The sequence below is a fragment of the Panthera pardus genome, unplaced genomic scaffold (assembly GCF_024362965.1).
Source record: "Panthera pardus isolate Hobbes unplaced genomic scaffold, ASM2436296v1 HiC_scaffold_6, whole genome shotgun sequence".
Classification (NCBI taxonomy): domain Eukaryota; kingdom Metazoa; phylum Chordata; class Mammalia; order Carnivora; family Felidae; genus Panthera; species Panthera pardus.
The window spans coordinates 129,437,940-129,456,100 of record NW_026526991.1 but is presented as its reverse complement, the minus strand read 5'-3'; the positions used below and the strand labels follow the sequence as shown (position 1 = coordinate 129,456,100).

The window sequence follows — 18,161 nt, the reverse complement described above, 5'->3', positions numbered from 1 at the left end:
TGAGGAAAAGAAAGCACTTCTGGCAAGAGCTTTCTTTTTGGAATCTGAAAAGCCACTGAAAGTTGCTCTGAGCTTCTGGTCTGGGGCTCATCTGCAGACCAGAGTGACTCTTCTGTCTTTAAGGACAGCAGCTACTTACACGGTCTGTCAGAAGGGGCTCTTTACTGTGCTGTGTCCCCAAACTCCTGCTGGCAGTGGGCGTGGCCAGGTGAGGCCCTCAATGTTCCTCAGCAGTGATTGATAATGAGCGAAGTGTGGGCTACAGAGGTTCAGATTCTTTCCAGGTCTTCTGTTTCTCTATTAAATTTGATGGTCACTAAGGAGGTTTTACACTCTTATTTTAACAATTTGGGGTTTTTTATGTTTACTTACTTTTGAAAGAGACAGAGACAGAACGTTTTTACAGAGAGACAGTTTCAGTTGTAAAAGTGTGAACTTGAGGTCTTACCAGCGATTCATGCCTTGACCAACAGTCTTTGCCCAAAGGCTGCTTCTAAGTTTCGGGCATGGCTCTTGGAATATAGTAATTCTAAATTATCACCCCAATCTCAAGATGGTAATTTTCACAAGGTTGCTGTCCACTCTTTGGGGTTAGTGGTGTCCATTCTTAATGGACCTTCTCGACTTTGAAGAAACCTTTCTATGTCACTTTTTTTATGCTGAACGCAAACATAATATGGCTTTCTAGGTTGTTAAATGTTGTCCTTGAACATGTCGGAGTGAATACCTTCAATGTCCTACTGCTTCTTATTTCCCTCTGTGCTAAGTGTGGAAGGTCAGTGTGCAGATGCTAGAAAGAAAAAAAAAAGAAGAAATCCACCAGCAAGCATTATTTTTGCCCACTATGGGGGAGTAGGACTCATAGGAAATTCTATGTTCTAGAAGCCGCTGGCATCGTAGCCAAGAGTGAAGGTTTTGTTACATCCTCGAGCTTAGAGCACTTTGAGCAGAATGAAAGAGCAAGTGCAGTGGCTGGCTTACCTGGGATGTCTGGCACCTGCCTCATTTTATTACCTTCCTCCTAAAAGAGCACATTAATCGAAGAAGACATTTCAGTGAATATATAATGCGTGTTTGTGCAGTTACAAGGGAGTGCTTTCAGATATTTATCCATCAAAATATATAAATGACAGCAAGCTCCCATGGCTTAACTGCTTTTGTCTGCAGCCTGTTTGATCTATTTTAATCTGCCCTGTCCAGTCCACGTGCACAGATGGGGCTGTGTCATTGCCAGCCAGTCACTCACACCCTGGGGATCACGCTGTCCCCATGCACTGCTTTATATCACTCACTAACTTACCCTTTAGCAGATCATCTGAAATAGGTTTGGGACATAATTTTATGTTTGTTTTTGCATTTTTAAAAATTTTAATTCCAGTTAGCATACAGTGTTGTATTAGTTTCTGGTGTACGATACAGCGATTCAACACTTCTATACTCCACCCGGTACTCATCATGGCAAGTGCACTCCTTAGTCCCCATCACCTATTTCACCCGTTCCCCCTCTACCCCTCTTCCCCTCTGGTAACCATCAGTATACTCTCTATAACTAAGGGTCTTTTTTTGGCTTATCTCTTTCCCCCCACACACAACACACACTTCGTTTGTTTTTTTCTTAAATTCCGCATAGGAGTGAAATCGTATGGTATTTGTCTTTCTTTGACTGGCTTATTTCACTTAGCATCATACCCTCTAGATCCACCCATGCTGCTGCAAATGACAAGATTTCATTCTTTTTTATGGCTGAGTACTATTCCATTATATAAATTTATATACATACAGCATCTTCTTTATCCATTCATCTATTGATGGCCACTTGGGCTGATTCCATAATTTGGCTATGGTAAATAATGATGCAGTAAACATAGGGGTGCATGTATCCTTTTGAATTAGTGTTTTTTTATTCTTTGGGGAAACATCCGGTACTGAACACTAGCTCATAGGACAGTTCTGTTGTAATTGTCCAAGGAGTCTCCATACTGTCTTCCACAGTGGCTCCACCAGTTTGCATTCAGCCCAACTGTGCATGAGGCTTCGTTTTTCTCCACATCCTCACCAACGCTTGTTGTTTCTTGTGTTTTTCATTTTAGCCATTCTGATAGGTATGCGGTGATATCTCACTGTGGTTTTGATTTGCCTTTCCCTGAGGATTAGTGATGTTGAGCATCTTTTCACGTGTCTGTTGTTGGCATAATTTTTTAAATGAGTGATTATACAACTCTGATGAAGGGTTCTCTTATTTAGACACTTGTAGGTATGACCTTCTATTGAGGGGAAGTCACAAGGTCTTGTCTGCTCAGGGTCCCTGGGCAAAGCTAGGACATTCTTCAGAGTGTGGGTGCCTACTCCAAGCAAAAAGTCAAGACCCGGAGCAGAGGAGGCCCCAGTAAGATAAGATGGGTGAGGCAAAGCTCTAGCATACAAACCAGCAGCAAGTTTAGGTGGCTGAGAGAGCCAGGAGGAAGTGAATGAATAAGGGAAGGGAATGGGTGAGATGGAGAGAAAATCGGTTCAGCCGCCAGCCTGCTGAATGGAGGAGGCTCCAGAGCCCTTCCGTGGGACGCTCTGCAGCACACACTTTGAGGATTTGCACGATTGCTTAAGGATGCCATGCGCAGCAAGATCCAGACCCCACTCGCCGTGCGTTTCTTGTACAGCATCTTTTCTTTATTCAGCAAATATTTAGTCAGCTTTTCATCTGTGGGGGGTACCATTCAAGGGCCTTGATAGAGGCAGCAAAGAGGCTGACGCTGCCTCTGCCCACATGGAGTTCACCGTCTGGGGTAGGTGGGGGCAGGGTAGGAGGGCAAAGCGTTACACGGAAGAACATACCAATAATTAGCTCTACCAGGTGAATGTCGTGTCAAAATACAGGGTCTAAGAGACAATGTAATGGGAGGGGGCCTAATCTGGTCTGGGGGTCAGGAAAGGCTTTTCTGAAGTAATGACATTCAAGCTAGGACCCAAACACTGAGTAGGAATTAGATTTAAAAAATGTGGGTGGGTTCAACAGATACAGAGGTGGCCTGGAGCCAGGCACACTGCAGTGGGCAGCTGTGACCATGACCTTTGTCAGTGCTCTTGATAGAAAGGAAACTTGGGAACTCCACAGAGCTCCTCAGCAAAGGCATGGAAGATATTGCAGGGCTGAACAAGAGGCAATTTTTAATTTGTTTTTGCTTTTTGAAGGCGTTGTTAGACCTTTCTCACATTCCCTGAATGCATGTGCTCTCCCACACATCTGCTATAAGCTTTTCAGTAGAGATCCTCATTGGCTGAGAAACACTAGAACTAATATAAATATATATATATATAATGAACTTAATGACAAGTGGAAAAACAAAAAAAAGAATTTAAGATACCATCTTTAGGGGCACCTGGATGGCTCAGTCAGTTAAGCATCTGACTCTTGACTTCGGTTCAGGTCATGATTTCATGGTTGGTGGATTCGAGCCCTGCATGGAGCTCTGCACTGGCAGTGCAGAGGCCTGCTTGAGATTCTCTCTCTCCCTCTTTCTGTCCCTCCCTGCCTCTGTCTCTCTCTCTCTCTCTCTAAATGAATGAATGAAATGCACTTAGGCTTGTCATAAAATCAGGGTCTTACCCAGTTGCCTTCAGATTCTGCATCTCTGAGCATGTATGAAAGTACATAGTTGCTCTCCATCAGCTTTGAACATAGTCCCTTATCCAAGATAGACAGAGATGTGTCTACAGCCCAGTGGCCACTCCCTACACGGGACTTAGCAATTTATGGACTATCTGTAACCAAGCTGTGTTCCTAGACCTATTCCAGAGCCATCATCTGCCTCTTTCAGATTTTACTGCTCCAGGAACGCAAAGCTATTTTAATACTAGAAAAATTATAACAGAAAAATGCACTGCCAAGTAAAATCTTCCTAATTGGAGCTAATTCTGGAAAGCCAGTGTGTAATAGTCAAACAATTCATTGCCGAATTTTTCTAAAAAACTGTATTTAAAACATTCAAGAATATCTGTTAATACAAAGCTCGTGCTGCGTGCGTGTGTTCTACCAGAAGGTCACTATGTGGGGCTACCGCATGTCAGTTAGTGCTCGACTAACCTTGAACGTCTCAGGAATTATGCCGTGCTAGGTTGGTAGCATTCTGACTGTCCCCTTGAGGATCCTCTTTATATAAGGTTAGAGGAAGATAACTAATGCAGAAGGAGCCACAGTACTAAACTGTGAGATTATGTAATCAGGCTTAAATTTTCACAAGTTTCCATCCTAATCAAGGTCATGGGTATTTTCCCAAATCCCCCACGCGTCTGTGGGGAGCAGAGAAGAGCAAGTGTTCTTCTGTCCAGAGAACCAAGGGCCCTGTGCCACCTTCCTCTGGTGGCAGCTCTGCTCCTGGCAGCTGCCACATGTGGATGGCATTGGCAGCCACTGGCTTGCACCTGCCCGAGGTCCTCAGTGGGAGGGGAGAAGGCAGTGACATTTACAAGACAGTGAAACATGCCAAGCGTCTCCCTTGGGATTTCCTTGCGTTGTCTCACTTCTCAAAGCAAACATAATTCCCCCTTTTATAAAGGAGAAAAATGAGGCTCGGAGAGCTCAGTCCTGGGTACCTTCTCTTCTCCGTGTCCTCCGACATCTCCAGTCCCGTAGTCTGGAGGCTGCCTCATACGCCCGTGACCCTCGGCTCTCCGCCTCCTTCCCTGGCCTTCATCTTGCGTAGTGCAATGAGTATTTCTATGTCTTCATGGTGCTTGATCTCTCAGACCCTTCTCTTTGATTTCCGTGGTACCACACTCTCCTCCTTTGCTTCCTACATCTCTGTCTGGTCCTTTGCTGACTCTGCTTTATCTGGATGTCTGTATTCCCAGTGCTCAGACATCCTTCTCTTCTCCAACTGCAGTCTCTCCAGGGTTGGTCACATCTAGCCTCTTGGCTTTGGGGACCATCTCCATGCTGATGACTTGTTAATCTTAAACTCTAGCCTTGATCTTTTCCCCCAAACTTCAGACTTGTATCCACGGCTACCTGTTTGACATCTTCCTCCAAAAGGCGCCTCAGATTTGTACTCAAGGCGTCACATATTGTACTCAAGGCTCTAGGTCCGAGCTATCCAATGTGGTAGGGCCATGTGGCTATTTACATTAACTAAAGTTAAATGTAAAAGGCAGTTCTTCAAGTGTGCTAGCAATATTTCAAATGCACAATAGCCTCCTGGAACTAGTGGCTACCATATTGGATATTGCAGGGAAAGAGCCTTCCATCATTGTGGGAAGATCTGGTGGTCATTGCTGCCCTAGTTGTTCTTACCCTTCCAAACCTTTTCTTTCACCAGAGTCCCCCATTTCAAATAATGGCAGTACCATTTAGATGTTCCTCAAGTCAAAAATCTAGGAGGCATTCTTTGTTTTTTAATTTTTTAAACATTTATTTGTTTTTGAGAGAGACAGAGTGCGAGCTAGGGAGGGGCAGAGAGAGGGGGAGACACAGATCCGAAGCAGGCTCCAGGCTCTGAGCTGTCAGCAAAGGGCCTGATGTTGGGACTTGAACTCACAAACTGTGAGATCAAGACCTGAGCCAAAGTCGGCTGCTTAACCAGTTGAGCCACCCAGGCACCCCTAGGAGGCATTCTTGATCCGTCTCCTTCCTGCATGCCCCACGTCAACCTCATCAGTGAGTCTTGTCTACTGTGTTTCCAGAACATCCCCCCGTGTGTCCACTTCTGTCCATTTCCAATGTTCCCCAGGCTGAGCCACCGTCCTCTCTCATCTGGATGCTTTGCAGCAGCTCCTCAGTGATCTGCCAGCTCTACTCTTACCTCTACAACCCATTGTCCACATAGCAGCTGGAGTGATCATTAAAAAATATAGGTTCACCTCTCCCTCAACAGAAAACCTTCTAATGATTTCTTACTAAACCTAGAATAAACACACCCCATTTGAACATTAGTTTGAATGGTGCCTTAGTCCATTTGGGCTGCCATTACAAAGTACCATAGACAGGTGGCTTATAAATAACAGAAACTTATGTCTCACCATTTGTGAGCCTGGAAGACCCAGATCGGAGAGGCAGCATGGTCCGGTGCTAGTGAGAGCCCTATTCCAGATTGTAGACTGCCAGCTTCTTGTTGGATCCTCACATGGCAGAGATAGGGCAAGCTACCTCTCTGGGGCTCTCTTATAAGGGCACTAATCCCATTTGTGTGGGCTCCACCCTCATAGCCTAATTATCTCCCACAGGCCCCACCCCCCAAATACCATCACATTGGGTATTGGATTTCAACATGTGAATTGAGGAGAGGAGGGGCACAAGCATTCTATCCATAACACATGGCCCCACGTGATCTGGGCCTTCCTCTATCTCAATCATTCTACCCATTGCCCACCAGATTCTGGTCTCTGCTGTACTGCTGACCTCCATTTTGGTCCCCAAACATTGTAAGACCTTTCCTGTCCTAGGATCTTAGGACTGGCTCAGAAGCTCTTTGCTCTTTGCCCAGAAGCTCTTCCCCTACATGGTCACTTGGCCGGCTGTTTCCTGCCATCCATGCTGGAGCCCACTCAGAAGTGTCTACACCGCTCATCTCAGGCTGCTTTCAGTTCTCTGCACACCATTATGGACTCTGTGAATGGTTAATATTTGTTTAGTTGTTGATTTATTTATTTTTCTTTCTCTTCTTCCCCCGCTGGAATATAATAGTCCAAGATACTGGGGACTCAAGTGGAATGAGACATGCTTTGCCCTCTCAGAATACAAAAAACTAAAAATGATTTGTAATTATCTTTTATGTTTTTTGAAATGTGAGCAGGTGCTTCGAGTTAAAACAGATGAATTATTTTCTCTTGAAAACTTGAACATGCTAATAATTTCTTAAGAAATCCTTTTGTCCTTTTCTCATGAGTAATGCAAAAGTAGAATTTCTTTATCAGGGTCTCAGCAAATGAGTTTCCCATACAAAATTAAAATGCCTCCAATTGTTTCTTATCTATGGTTTTGGCTATAACTACACTTTCCCTGGCCTGCCTTGAGGGGGAGCCAGCTGGGAACCAAAGGGGCTAGTTGGAAACAGAGGAAGATGATTCCGAGGAATCCCTGAGGCCCCTTGGAAAACAATGGAAGTTGTTGCCTGGGTGGGTGGGAAATCAGTGCACACTGCAGAACCGGGCCAACATGGACTTGGAGGATGGGTTTGCTCTTGTGAGCACAGCACAACATGGATTTGGAGGATGGTGGCAGGAAGCCTGCTGGACTGAGAATCTAGAAGCAGACCTTCGTTGGAAGACAGTATGCACGCCTTAGGAAGGACCCTTGTCCCAAGATGCCCCTCACCCCACACCCACATCCACAGATGGTAACTCCCTCAGTAGCATCCCTTTCAGAAGTGGGTTACCTTAGATCCCAGGCAGCTAAGGATTTGCTGTCTTCCCGTGCAGCCCTTCCAGGTCCACTGCTTGATTTTCAGAATCCTTTATGGTTTGACTTCATCCTCACCAGTTGCATTTTCTAGATAAGTGAGGCTTCTTTACGGACATGGTTCCTTCCTGCCTCTACCCTTTTCTTCCGCCTGCCAGGCCCTTGCTCTTGACTCTGGGTCTCTCCTGTCTGCCCTGCCTCCAGGAATCCTTTTTTCTGCAGTGCAGACAACATTGTGCTGGCCTCTGGAGGCAGAAGGGAAGTTAGGACCTGTTCTGCAGGCCACCTCCTGTGATCACTGATCTCTCCCCTCCACAATGTCCTGTGGTCATCCAGCCAGGGTCGGGGCTTGGCAAGTCCTTGCTCGCTAGTGGTCTGACTTGTCAACCTGGGCTTCTGTAGCTGCCCAGATACAGACTAACACTGCTGCCAAGTGCTGGGCTTATCGGAGGTGCTCAGTCAACACTTCTTTCACTGACTGTATTCCCCAGAAGATACTTAGTTCACCAAAGACTCCTTTCATGATAATTCAAGTTACTGGGCTCTTCCTGCCCCCTGGGCTTTTCTCCACTGGACTAAATATCACCCCTTCTTTAAGACAGCTCAGATTCTCCTCTTTCTGCCCTGCCCCTGGGCCCTTCTACATGTCTTTCTGTGGTTTTCCAAAGCACCTTCATTGCCCCCTACCCCACAATGTTGGAACTGTCTACACTGTGCTTTACTTGCCTGTGTACCTTAGTCCCCATCCCACCCTGGGCCACACTGCCCTCTGTGCCCCTTGGAAACAGGGGCAACATATCATCTGGTTTGATGCAAGATTTTTGATGATTTGGTGAATAAACAAAGCATAGAATGCAAATACAGTAGAAGAAACTGCCCCCCTCCCACCCTGCCCATTAATCTTGAAAACAATTTGAAGGGAATCTAATTCAGAGATCCCCCACATGGTTATGGGATACCCTTTATATTCCCCAGTCTTTAGTTTGCTAGGGATGCTGTAACAAAAATACCACAGACTAGGGGGCTTAAACAGCAAAAACTAATTTTCTCACACTTTTGGAGGCTGGGAGTCTGAGATCAGGGTCTTGGCAGATTCGGTTTTTCCAGAGGCCTCTCTCCTTGGCTTACAGCCGCCTTCTTACCATGTGTCCTCATAGTCTTGTCACTGTGTGCTCATATTCTGCGCGCTCTCTCTCTCTCTCATAAGGACACCAGTCATATTGGAACCATATGACCTTATTTAACTTTTATTATCTCTTTAAAGACCCCATCTCCAAATACAGTCACCGCTGAGATATACTGGGGATTAGGACTTGCACATCTGAAGTTGAGCTGTGGAATACAAGTCAGTCCATAACACCCTGACATTGAGAAGGCAAAACGGCCAGAATCAAAGGATAATGGCACCTAAGGAGTTACACTGATCCGGTCCATGAAGGTGGAGAGGCATGTGTTTGTGTTTTGGAATTTTCTGAACAGACTGAGCCAGGAAGATATTGAGAAACTGAATTCTATGAAAAAAGATGTTTTTATTATTAGAGTAGGATTTGTCAAAAGAGGAAATACAGAGAAAAGAGGTTGCATGAAATAAACCCTTAATCTCCCCAGAGTGGCTGGGAGACTGCCCCCAGGAGCAGGATGTGTGGGTACCAAAGCCAAGGGAAGCGGTGAGGATTAAGAGCGCAGGCCCAGGAGCCGGACGGCTGCCCTGTGTGGGAGGAGGGAAATCCCAGGCACCGCCAAGCCGGGACTTAATTGAGGAAAGGGCCTGTAAGATAGGCCTTTCTTTCTCCAGGCTGGGTGAAAAAACACACACATCTGCCATCTGGACCTTGGGGTCTCACAGTCGAAAAATGCTTCACTTCTAGCCTCACTCAATTACAGCCTGCTTATTTCAAGACTGTCTTCTCCTTAGGACTAAATGTGAATGGGGGAGATGGTTCTGGAGAAACACATTTATAACCAGCCTTGCTCTGGGGCACACAAAGGCCATCTTGCTTTGTAACCATGGCCCTGGCTCTTTTCCACGGTCACTGCCTAGTTATGTGACAGTCTTTGTGAATTTCAAGGCATATTAGCTATAACACTGCTTTTTAATGATCCTAGCATTACTGCGAAGATTTCTCAGACCCCTCGCTAAAATTAACAGCACAGCCCTATACTGTTTGGCTTTTGAGAGGGAGAAAAAGTTTTCCTTGACCCTGGTAGGGTCCCTGGCCAGCTCTGTAGATGAACCTGACAAAGACAGATGAGCAGGAGGAAAGCCAACACCCGTTAATGAACTTTTGCAGGTACTTGACATCCTTCACCCGGGGGAGTGATCAGAGCCTGAAGCCTTTGTAACCTTTTACACAAACAGTATTTGTGAAGATTTGACAGGAACAGAGGAGTTTGGGCCAGAGGCAGTAAATGGTAGAGAGACTTGGGAGAAGTTGAATGAGGATTGTTGCCATATTCCTCTGGTCCAGTCTGTGGGCTGATAGAGTATGTCTCCAGTAAAAGGAGAACTTATTTCTTGCCTTTAGACCAAAAAGGGGGAACTTTTTCCTACATCTCCTGCTTAATTGCTCTCAGCTCAGAATATATTTTATGGCAAGGAGGCATGTTTTGGGGTGACATATTCTGGTTTCCTTCAGCCTTCTTCATATTTTATTATACCTAACTTCTAGAGGAATAGGTTTTTGGAGCCCATGTGTCAGCATTAGCACAAGTGCTGTCTTTTAACGAACGTGTAGATATTGTTATAAGATAAGAAAACATTTTAAATTATAATTAGCAGTGAATTTTAAAACAATGGGATAACATCTGTGGAAACTACACGGAGAAGTTCAAGTGCATGGAAAGAACAGCACAGTCTACCCGGTACTAACAATAGAGCATGATTCGCTGACCAGGTCCCGTCGCTGTATGGGTGTGTGCGCCACAGTGGAATCAGAACTTGCAGTGTACTTGATCCAGCGACTTTGGAATTATGTTTCTTGACAACGATTTTTTAATGTGAGGAGATTCGCGTTACTTAAAATTTTGCAAATAACCTGAATTTTGTTGAGGCTGTGACGTCAAAATATTTCGTATTTGCGTATTTAAAATTCACATGCAGTGATAGCCATACAATGTGATAAGCGAGGAAGATCAGAGACTGAGCAAACCCAAGTTCAACGCAAATGCAGGTTGCTGTAAATTAATGTCAAAATTTATGGGGTGCCTGGGTGGCTCAGTCGGTTCAGTGTAAGACTCTTGATTTCAGCTCAGGTTGTGATCTCACGGTTCATGAAATCAAGAAATCAAGACCCACGTCAGGCTCCGTGCTGACAGCATGGAACCTGCTTGGGGTTCTCTGTCTCTCTGTGTCTCCTCTCTGCCTCTCTCTGTCTCTCTCTCAAAATAAATAAATAAACCTTAAAATACTAAAAATTAATTAATGTCAAAGTTTAAATTGAGAAGAGTAGAGATTTTTTAATGATCTCTGTCCTCTCCCTTAATCTTGAATAGCCAGTCTCTTTCTACGTGGACATCCCCCAGTGAACCTCTCTCCCAGAGCCACCATTAATTAATTTTATTTGTGGATCCGTCATGATGGTTCTTCTCCCTTTCCCCAGTCACCTGACCGCTCCCCTTCTAACTCCATTCTGATGCCTGGCAGGCTGTCATTGGAGAACTCCATTTCTAACATGGAGCTTTAACCCTTGCACTTGGGAAAGGGTTTTGATTCAAGAAAGCAGCCTGTCAGCTCAGCAGCCCGTCAACCCACCTCCTCATGATCCAGGGGCCTGAAAATGAGACACCCCCCTCGCCACTCTTCCAAACTTATTTCCCCATCAGCGAGTCTGGGATTCTGGTTGTTCACAAATGGCTTTCGAAATAAGCAGGTGTCTTAGCTCAGGCTGCCATAACAAAATACTGGAAACAGGGCAGCGTAAATGACAGACATGTATTTCTCACAGTTCTGGAGTCTGACATATCAAGCTCAAGGTGCCAACTGATGTGGTTCCTTTTAAGGACTCTCTTCCTGACTTGCAGATGGCCTTCTGCTTGCTGTGTCCTCACATGGCGGGGGGGGGGGGGGAGGTGGGAGAACAGAGGAGAGAGAGAGGGATAGAGGGAGAAGAGGGGAGAGAACTGGACTGGGCTTTCTGATTTCTCTTCTCACAACGACGCTGATCCCTTCATGGGGACCCCACTCTCGTGACCTCATCTAAACTAAATACCTGCTGGGGCACCTGGGTGGCTCAGTCGGTTAAGCGTCCGACTTTGGCTCACGTCATGATCTCGTGGTTCGTGAGTTTGAGCCCCACATCAGGCTCTGTGCTGACAGCTCAGAGCCTGGAGCCTGCTTCGGATTCTGTGTCTCCCTCTCTGTCTGCCCCTCCCATACTCACTCTCTGTCTCTCTCTGTCTCAAAAATAAATAAACATTAAAAAAAATTTAAACTAAATACCTGCCAAAGGCCCCTGTCTTCAAATACCATCACACTGGGGGGTAGGGCTTTGACATATGAATATGGGGGGTGGGGTGGGCATAAACATTCAGTCTGTAACAGTAGCCATTCGAAGTGTATGCTTAAGGAGATTTTTGAAGAGTATAAAGCGATTTGCAAGTTTTAAGGCATTTTTATGAGTATTGTTATGTTTTGGCAAGTGTTTAGACTTCTCTCCTGTGCCTTGGTTTCTAAGGAAACCAAATACTTTCTGAGCAGTGTTCAGAACAATGAAACCCTGGTGCCGTTTGAACTTTCAGAAGTGAAATAGCAAATGTGCGGAGCATTGAGGTTGTGACAGTACATGCTATAGCTGGACCTTACCTTTCAACTCTGATGCTTCCATTCTTACTGCATGGCTGCCCTATCAGGGTACAAGTATTTGATTCAATAGCCTCCGTTAATACCTTACTTACCACATTGGAGAAAAGAGGACTTTGAGAGAATGGGAAGCAGGAAAGATCAGTTTTGAAGGAGGGAATCTGGTAAAGGTGGGTCATAGGGTAACAAGGGCAGGAGGCAGGGGTAGAGGAAGGGGTGCGCATTCTTGCCTGAGGTCTTCTGGTAGCCTGCAGAGCAGAGGGTGTGAGCAGAACCGGTATAAGAAAGCACTGGAACACTCAGAAGGGGAGCCATTATTGGAAGGTGGGCCAATGGTGGAGAATGAGGAGGGGCACGATCAAAACAGACCTTTCCTTCTTCACAGCTGCTGCTGCCTTGATTGGCACCTGTGGTTCATGGTAGGTGGCACATAGTGGGCACCCAGTAAATCTTAAATGAATGCTCGAACAGATCATCACCTGAAGTGAATGCCTCCAGGTGAATGTGCACAGGTTCCCCCTTGCCCTGGCAGCTGGGCGTCTTCCAGAGTACATCCTCAAGGTCTCCAGAGTTCTTCCACTGAAACTCATTGCATGAAGGTCTAGAAACACGAAGACTGGGGAGAGCTTGATGTATAGCTGCTAAGAGGGGATGTCTTGGGATTTTGGTTTCCTTAAGGATGGACCATTTGGACAACCCGGTCATCAAAAGGTAGTTTCTCCCCTGATGTTTCCATTTCTTTTCACTCTTTGAATTGCTTCTTATTTCTCCTGAGCATCTTTCCTTTTCTTATTTCGATTGCTGTTTGCTTTGGAAACGAGACATTATCCAAGCACAACATCGCTTAGAATGACTCTAGGTAATGGGAGAGACTCGAACACCTAGGCCTTTTATAGCCACAATTGGTTTTCTTTGTTGGCTTTTTAAGAGGAAGGTTTTGACGGATCAGATATTGCACATTAATTGTCATGAATTGCAGAAAATGAATCCTAGCTTCATGTGTTTGTGTATGTGTGGGTGTGTTACTGCTAGGGCATGGCTTATACTACATCTCTTAAAGCTGAAAGAGTGGTTTGTGAAACTGTTTTATGAGTTTAATATTTCAAATAAGTCTTCATTTTGCTTTTGGAAATTCTGTTTCTTTTTATAAAAGAGAATAGTATTAATATATCTCTTGAACCTAATATTCGAGATGGCTTAATTATCTGAAAGAAGCACTGTTTTTCTTAGAGAAGTATATGTTCTAAGAATTTGAAGGCTAAAGTGTCCAACTGTTCCTATTCAGAATTGTATGATTCTGTCACTTTGTTAAACCCAGAACAGCATTAACTATCAGAGCTGAAGGGGCTATAAGGGTTGCCCTCCAGGGCATTTTGACTTTTGACAACCTAGGCAATAAATAATAAACACGAAGAAAACGTTAAGTGCAATGTGAAACTCAAAGCAAATTAAAATTAAATATTTTTTAATTTACAGTGCAGATGATGTAATGGGGTGTCATTCTAATTTCTTTTTTTCGTAAATGACAATTAGCTTTCAGGTTCTGAAAGCCAGTGTTGGATATGGTTGACTAAGTTAACCCCCTTATTTTACGGATAAAAAGACTGAGGTCCAAAGATTCAAGGAATGCCCATGCCTTCAGCATATTAGGGGCGGAACTTGGTCAAGAGCCCAAACATCCTGTTGGCTGTTTACTGCTTTGCCCACAACACTGCCCCCCATACCCCCTATCCTTCCAGACCTTTAAGGATATTCTCTTATGCAAAAGAGGCATCCTATCCATCATCCCCCTACATCTGATGATGCCAATATTCTGGAAAGTTATTCTGACTTTACATTGTCATAGCAGGATGGATGCAAAGACCAGAAGACTTCTCAGGCCGGGCTAGTCCATGGGTCCTGGTTTATTTTTATTCTCTTTATTTCATTCTGGATGTTTATACCATCGTGAAATAGAAACACTTCCCTGGTATAGCTTCTGGGGCATAGATGGGGCAAAACCTAAATCTGAAAATGAATATTTTTGGAAGCCAATTTGGTTCTTCTGTCATATTGACATCTCTTAATGATGGCTTTCCCTGAACAATTCAATAGGTCCTCTCAAACTTCTTATTTCTTTTTCTTTTTTTTTTTTTTTAAACAACAACAGCGTATCCGGTGGAGAGCTGTTTGATCGGATAGTGGAGAAAGGATTTTACACAGAGAAAGATGCCAGCACCCTCATCCGCCAGGTCTTGGATGCCGTCTACTATCTCCATAGAATGGGCATTGTCCACAGGGACCTCAAGGTAAGGCGTTCGCCTAGCAACATCTTCCAGCAGCTCTTCTACCCACAGTACACCTGTCCAAGGGGATTGGCTCCAGAAGATGGCTGAGGTTGCCTTGATGGAGATATGGGTGGAATGAATGGGAGGCATTTGTGTTGTTAGTTGTCAGGGCCATTGGGAGCCAGAGGTAGCTTGAAAAATGATGAGGGGCTGGCCACCATTTGGGAGATTTTATAACTGCTATGCAGCCAAAGGGCCACAGGGAGATAGGTTGTGTATTGCTTCAAGCCCACCTAAAAGGTAATTTTGTTCAAGACACAGAGGCCATGATAACCCTTCTCCCAATACAGTTTTTCACAGTGTTCTCCCAGTTCTGGCCCCATTTCAGCATAGTACACTGTGTGAAAGAAAGGGAGCAAGTAAGTGGAGGGCATAACACGAGAAAGGAAATGGAAGGTTATTGGGAAAGATGGGTTAAACAACCTACAATCACAGCCATCCCCCAGCGTCCTGTAGGTCACAGGCTTACCTGTTCTTTTTTTTTTTTTTTTTTTGTATAAAAGATTCTTTTAACGTTTATTTATTAGATAAACAGAGATAGAACAGAGGAGGGGCAGAGAGTGGGGAGGGAAAGAGCATCTGAAGTGGCCTCTATGCTGATAGCAGAGAGCCCGATGCGGGCCTCAAACTCACAAACTAGGAGATCATGACCTGAGCCAAAGTTGGATGCTTAACCCACCGAGCCACCCAGGCGCCCCAGTCTTACTTGTCCTTGATGAGGTGTTGGCATACTGACCCTTCACCCAGTAGCACTGAAGGACCTGGGCCTTACTTGGGCATCTTGGCATCACATCCCTCCCCGGCTCAGTATAGATACCAAAGGGCAGATATCCAACATATGCTATCAAGAGTAGATATCGAACACATTGATTTGAGGAACAGCAAAAGGCAACATTGGTCACCAAGGCTGTAATGTGGCTTCATCCAACAGTGGACACAGGTCCAGGCCCCAGGGCTCCCTGCACCTGTCAAGATAGAAACTCCACCCCAGCCCACATACCCGCTGCTCATATCAAAAACACAGGGATTATAATGTACTGAGCCATGCTATGCGTGACTGTGTGAAATCTAAATCAATTTAAAGAACAAACCATAAACATTTGTTAAAACAGAATTTCGGCATCTGCCTGTTATCTAGTACTGGGTGTGAAGGTATAACATGGTGTAGCTTTTCTCTTCATAAGGTCTCACTGTAAAGTTTTCTCTTCTCTATATTATTTTCCAGCAACCAGAATAGTGGCTGCCAAATGTTAGCCTGAATCAGAATTGTCTGGAGGGCCATTGCTTGCCCCACCCCAGAGGTTCCGATTCTATAGGTCTGCAGTGGGCCTGGGAATGTGCATTTCTAAGGGATTTCTAGGTGATCCTGATGTTGCTCTGGGATTACTCGTGGAGAACTTCCGGACAAGGGTGTTTGTGAATGTCGATGGGGTCCTTACAGACTTTGCCCTTTGCAGGCTTCTTGATGGCTGAAATGGCTGTGGGCACAAATTAGCTAATCTTCAGGACCCGGAGGTCCTTTCCGGGGCTAAGTAAGGGCTTACTAAGCCCACTTGGCGCCTCTGTGCCTGCTCTGCTCTCTTGTGCCCTCACCAAATGCCGATTCTCTGCTTCCAGAACACAGGAGGCAGGTCTCTGAACAAGTTAGTGCGATGCCCACAGAGGTGTGATGCAATGCGCTGGCTGTGTGTACTTGATAGAAATAATTCCCACTCAGATGACATTCCTAGAGGGGCCATGTTATGCGTGACTGTGTTTATTCCCCCTTCGAAAGGCAGATGGGCTGTGCAGGAGTCATAGCTGTCTACGCCCACATGGCGCTTTCAGAGAAGTGCTTGTAGCTCCCAGCTGGTGCAGCTGTGAGACCGCCAGGCTTGTCCCCGCAGAGAGAACATTGCCATGTTAGGACTGTTCGTCATTGCTTTTCAGAGGCACAAGGGAGTTTGACCTATGTGGCAGGAGTTGGGGTTGGGATAGTAAATTTTCACAAATATCTTAGAAAATGAAAACAAACTGTATGATCCAGGTCAGAGCAATAGAGAACATGATCAGATTAATAAAAGATTAGGTCGCAGTCTGGGATACCGCCATGCCCCTGGGAATACACCTCCACCTCCCTCCAGCAAGGTACTCTTGTGTCGTCTTGCCCCAGGAAGCTACTAGAGATAATGAGAGACTGAGACAGGAAGTGCCCGCTAACTGACCCCTCAGATTAGGACAGGGCTTCTCAGCCCCTGCAGTGTGTCCTTTGCCGCGGGGGGCTGTTCTATGCATTGTTGGATGTGTAGCCACATCCCTGACTGCTACCCACTAGATGCGCATAGACTCCTGCAGTTGTGACAACCAAAGACATTGCCAAATGTTCCCCTGGGATGCCAAATTGCCCCCAGTTGAGAATCACTGGATTAGGAGGGTGATTATGTATAATATAAACTTTATAGGAAGTGTTGATTCAGATCTTTTAAAAGCCTGTTGGGGCACCTGGGTGGCTCAGTTGGTTAAGCGTCCAACTTCGGCTTAGGTCATGATCTCACAGTTCTGGAGATTGAGCCCCACCCATGTCAGGCTCTGTGCTGACAGCTCAGAACCTGGAGCCTGGTTCAGATTCTGTGTTCCTCTCTCTCTCTCTCTGCTCCTTCCCCGCTTGCACTCTGTCTCTCTGTCTCTCTCAAAAATGAATAAACATTAAATTTTTTTTTTAAATTAAAGATTGTTATGTGAACTTTTTAAAAAGTTTATTTATTTTGAGAGAGAGAGAGCACAGCAAGGGATGGTCAGAGAGAGAGGAAGGGAGAGAGAGAATCCCAAGCAGGCTCTGCACTGTCAGCATGGAGTCTGATGTGGAGCTTGAACTTATGAACCTTGAGATCATGACCTGAACCAAAACCAAGAGTCAGATACTTAACCAACTGAGCCGCCCAGGTGCCCCTCTTATTATGCAAACTGTTAACGGGTTGGTATTGACCTTCCAATTCCAGTATTGTCCATCAGTTGTCTTGCAACGATGTCACAAAATAAAGAATAATATTTTTTCAGGTGAGTCCTGGGCCTCTTGGGACCTCAGGCAGAATTGTGAGATCCCCTCTGTGCCTCCCACCTGACCAAGCACTCCTACTGCCAGCTGGGGGCCTCCACCTGGATTGCCCTTGAGCCTGTCTTCTCTCCCACTTTCCTGTTGCCTGACTCCCCTGAAGAAAAGCCCTGCTGCCTTGACTGAGTCTTGAGATGGTTGTAGATAAGTATCTATCTAAGTTGTGAATGACCAGCCGATTTAACCCTCCTTGGTAATTGACCCAAAGGAGGGATATTTGATTCCATGCAGTCTTTTGCCTAGATGCAACCTTGTTTAAGAGCATGAGATCATTGGGACAGGAAGATTAAAAGTCAGAAACTTAAGGAGAGTCTGGGTGGCCCAGTTAGCTAAGCATCCGATTCTTGATTTGGGTTCGGGTCATGATCTCATGGTTCATGAGAGGAATCCCATGCTGACATTGTGGAGGCTGCTTGGGTTCTTTCTCTCCCTTTCTCTCTACCCCACCTCCCACTCACATGCACATGCACACGTGTGTGTGTGCTCTTCCTCTCTCAAAATAAATAAACTTGAAAAAAAATCAGAAACTTAAGAAAAGTCCTCTCTGCCCCCATG

At 45.3% G+C, this 18,161-nt stretch overlaps 1 protein-coding gene across 5 annotated transcripts in view; it reads left to right on the top strand.

Annotated features, from left to right (window-relative positions):
• Positions 1-18,161, top strand: part of CAMK1D (calcium/calmodulin dependent protein kinase ID) — a 431,007-nt gene that overhangs the window by 351,893 nt on the left and 60,953 nt on the right. For all 5 annotated transcript variants that reach the window (XM_053894728.1, XM_019460777.2, XM_019460776.2 and 2 more), the window contains one exon: positions 14,338-14,476. In XM_053894728.1, coding sequence (XP_053750703.1) covers positions 14,338-14,476 — 139 coding nt within the window. The remainder of the gene's footprint in view (positions 1-14,337; positions 14,477-18,161) is intronic.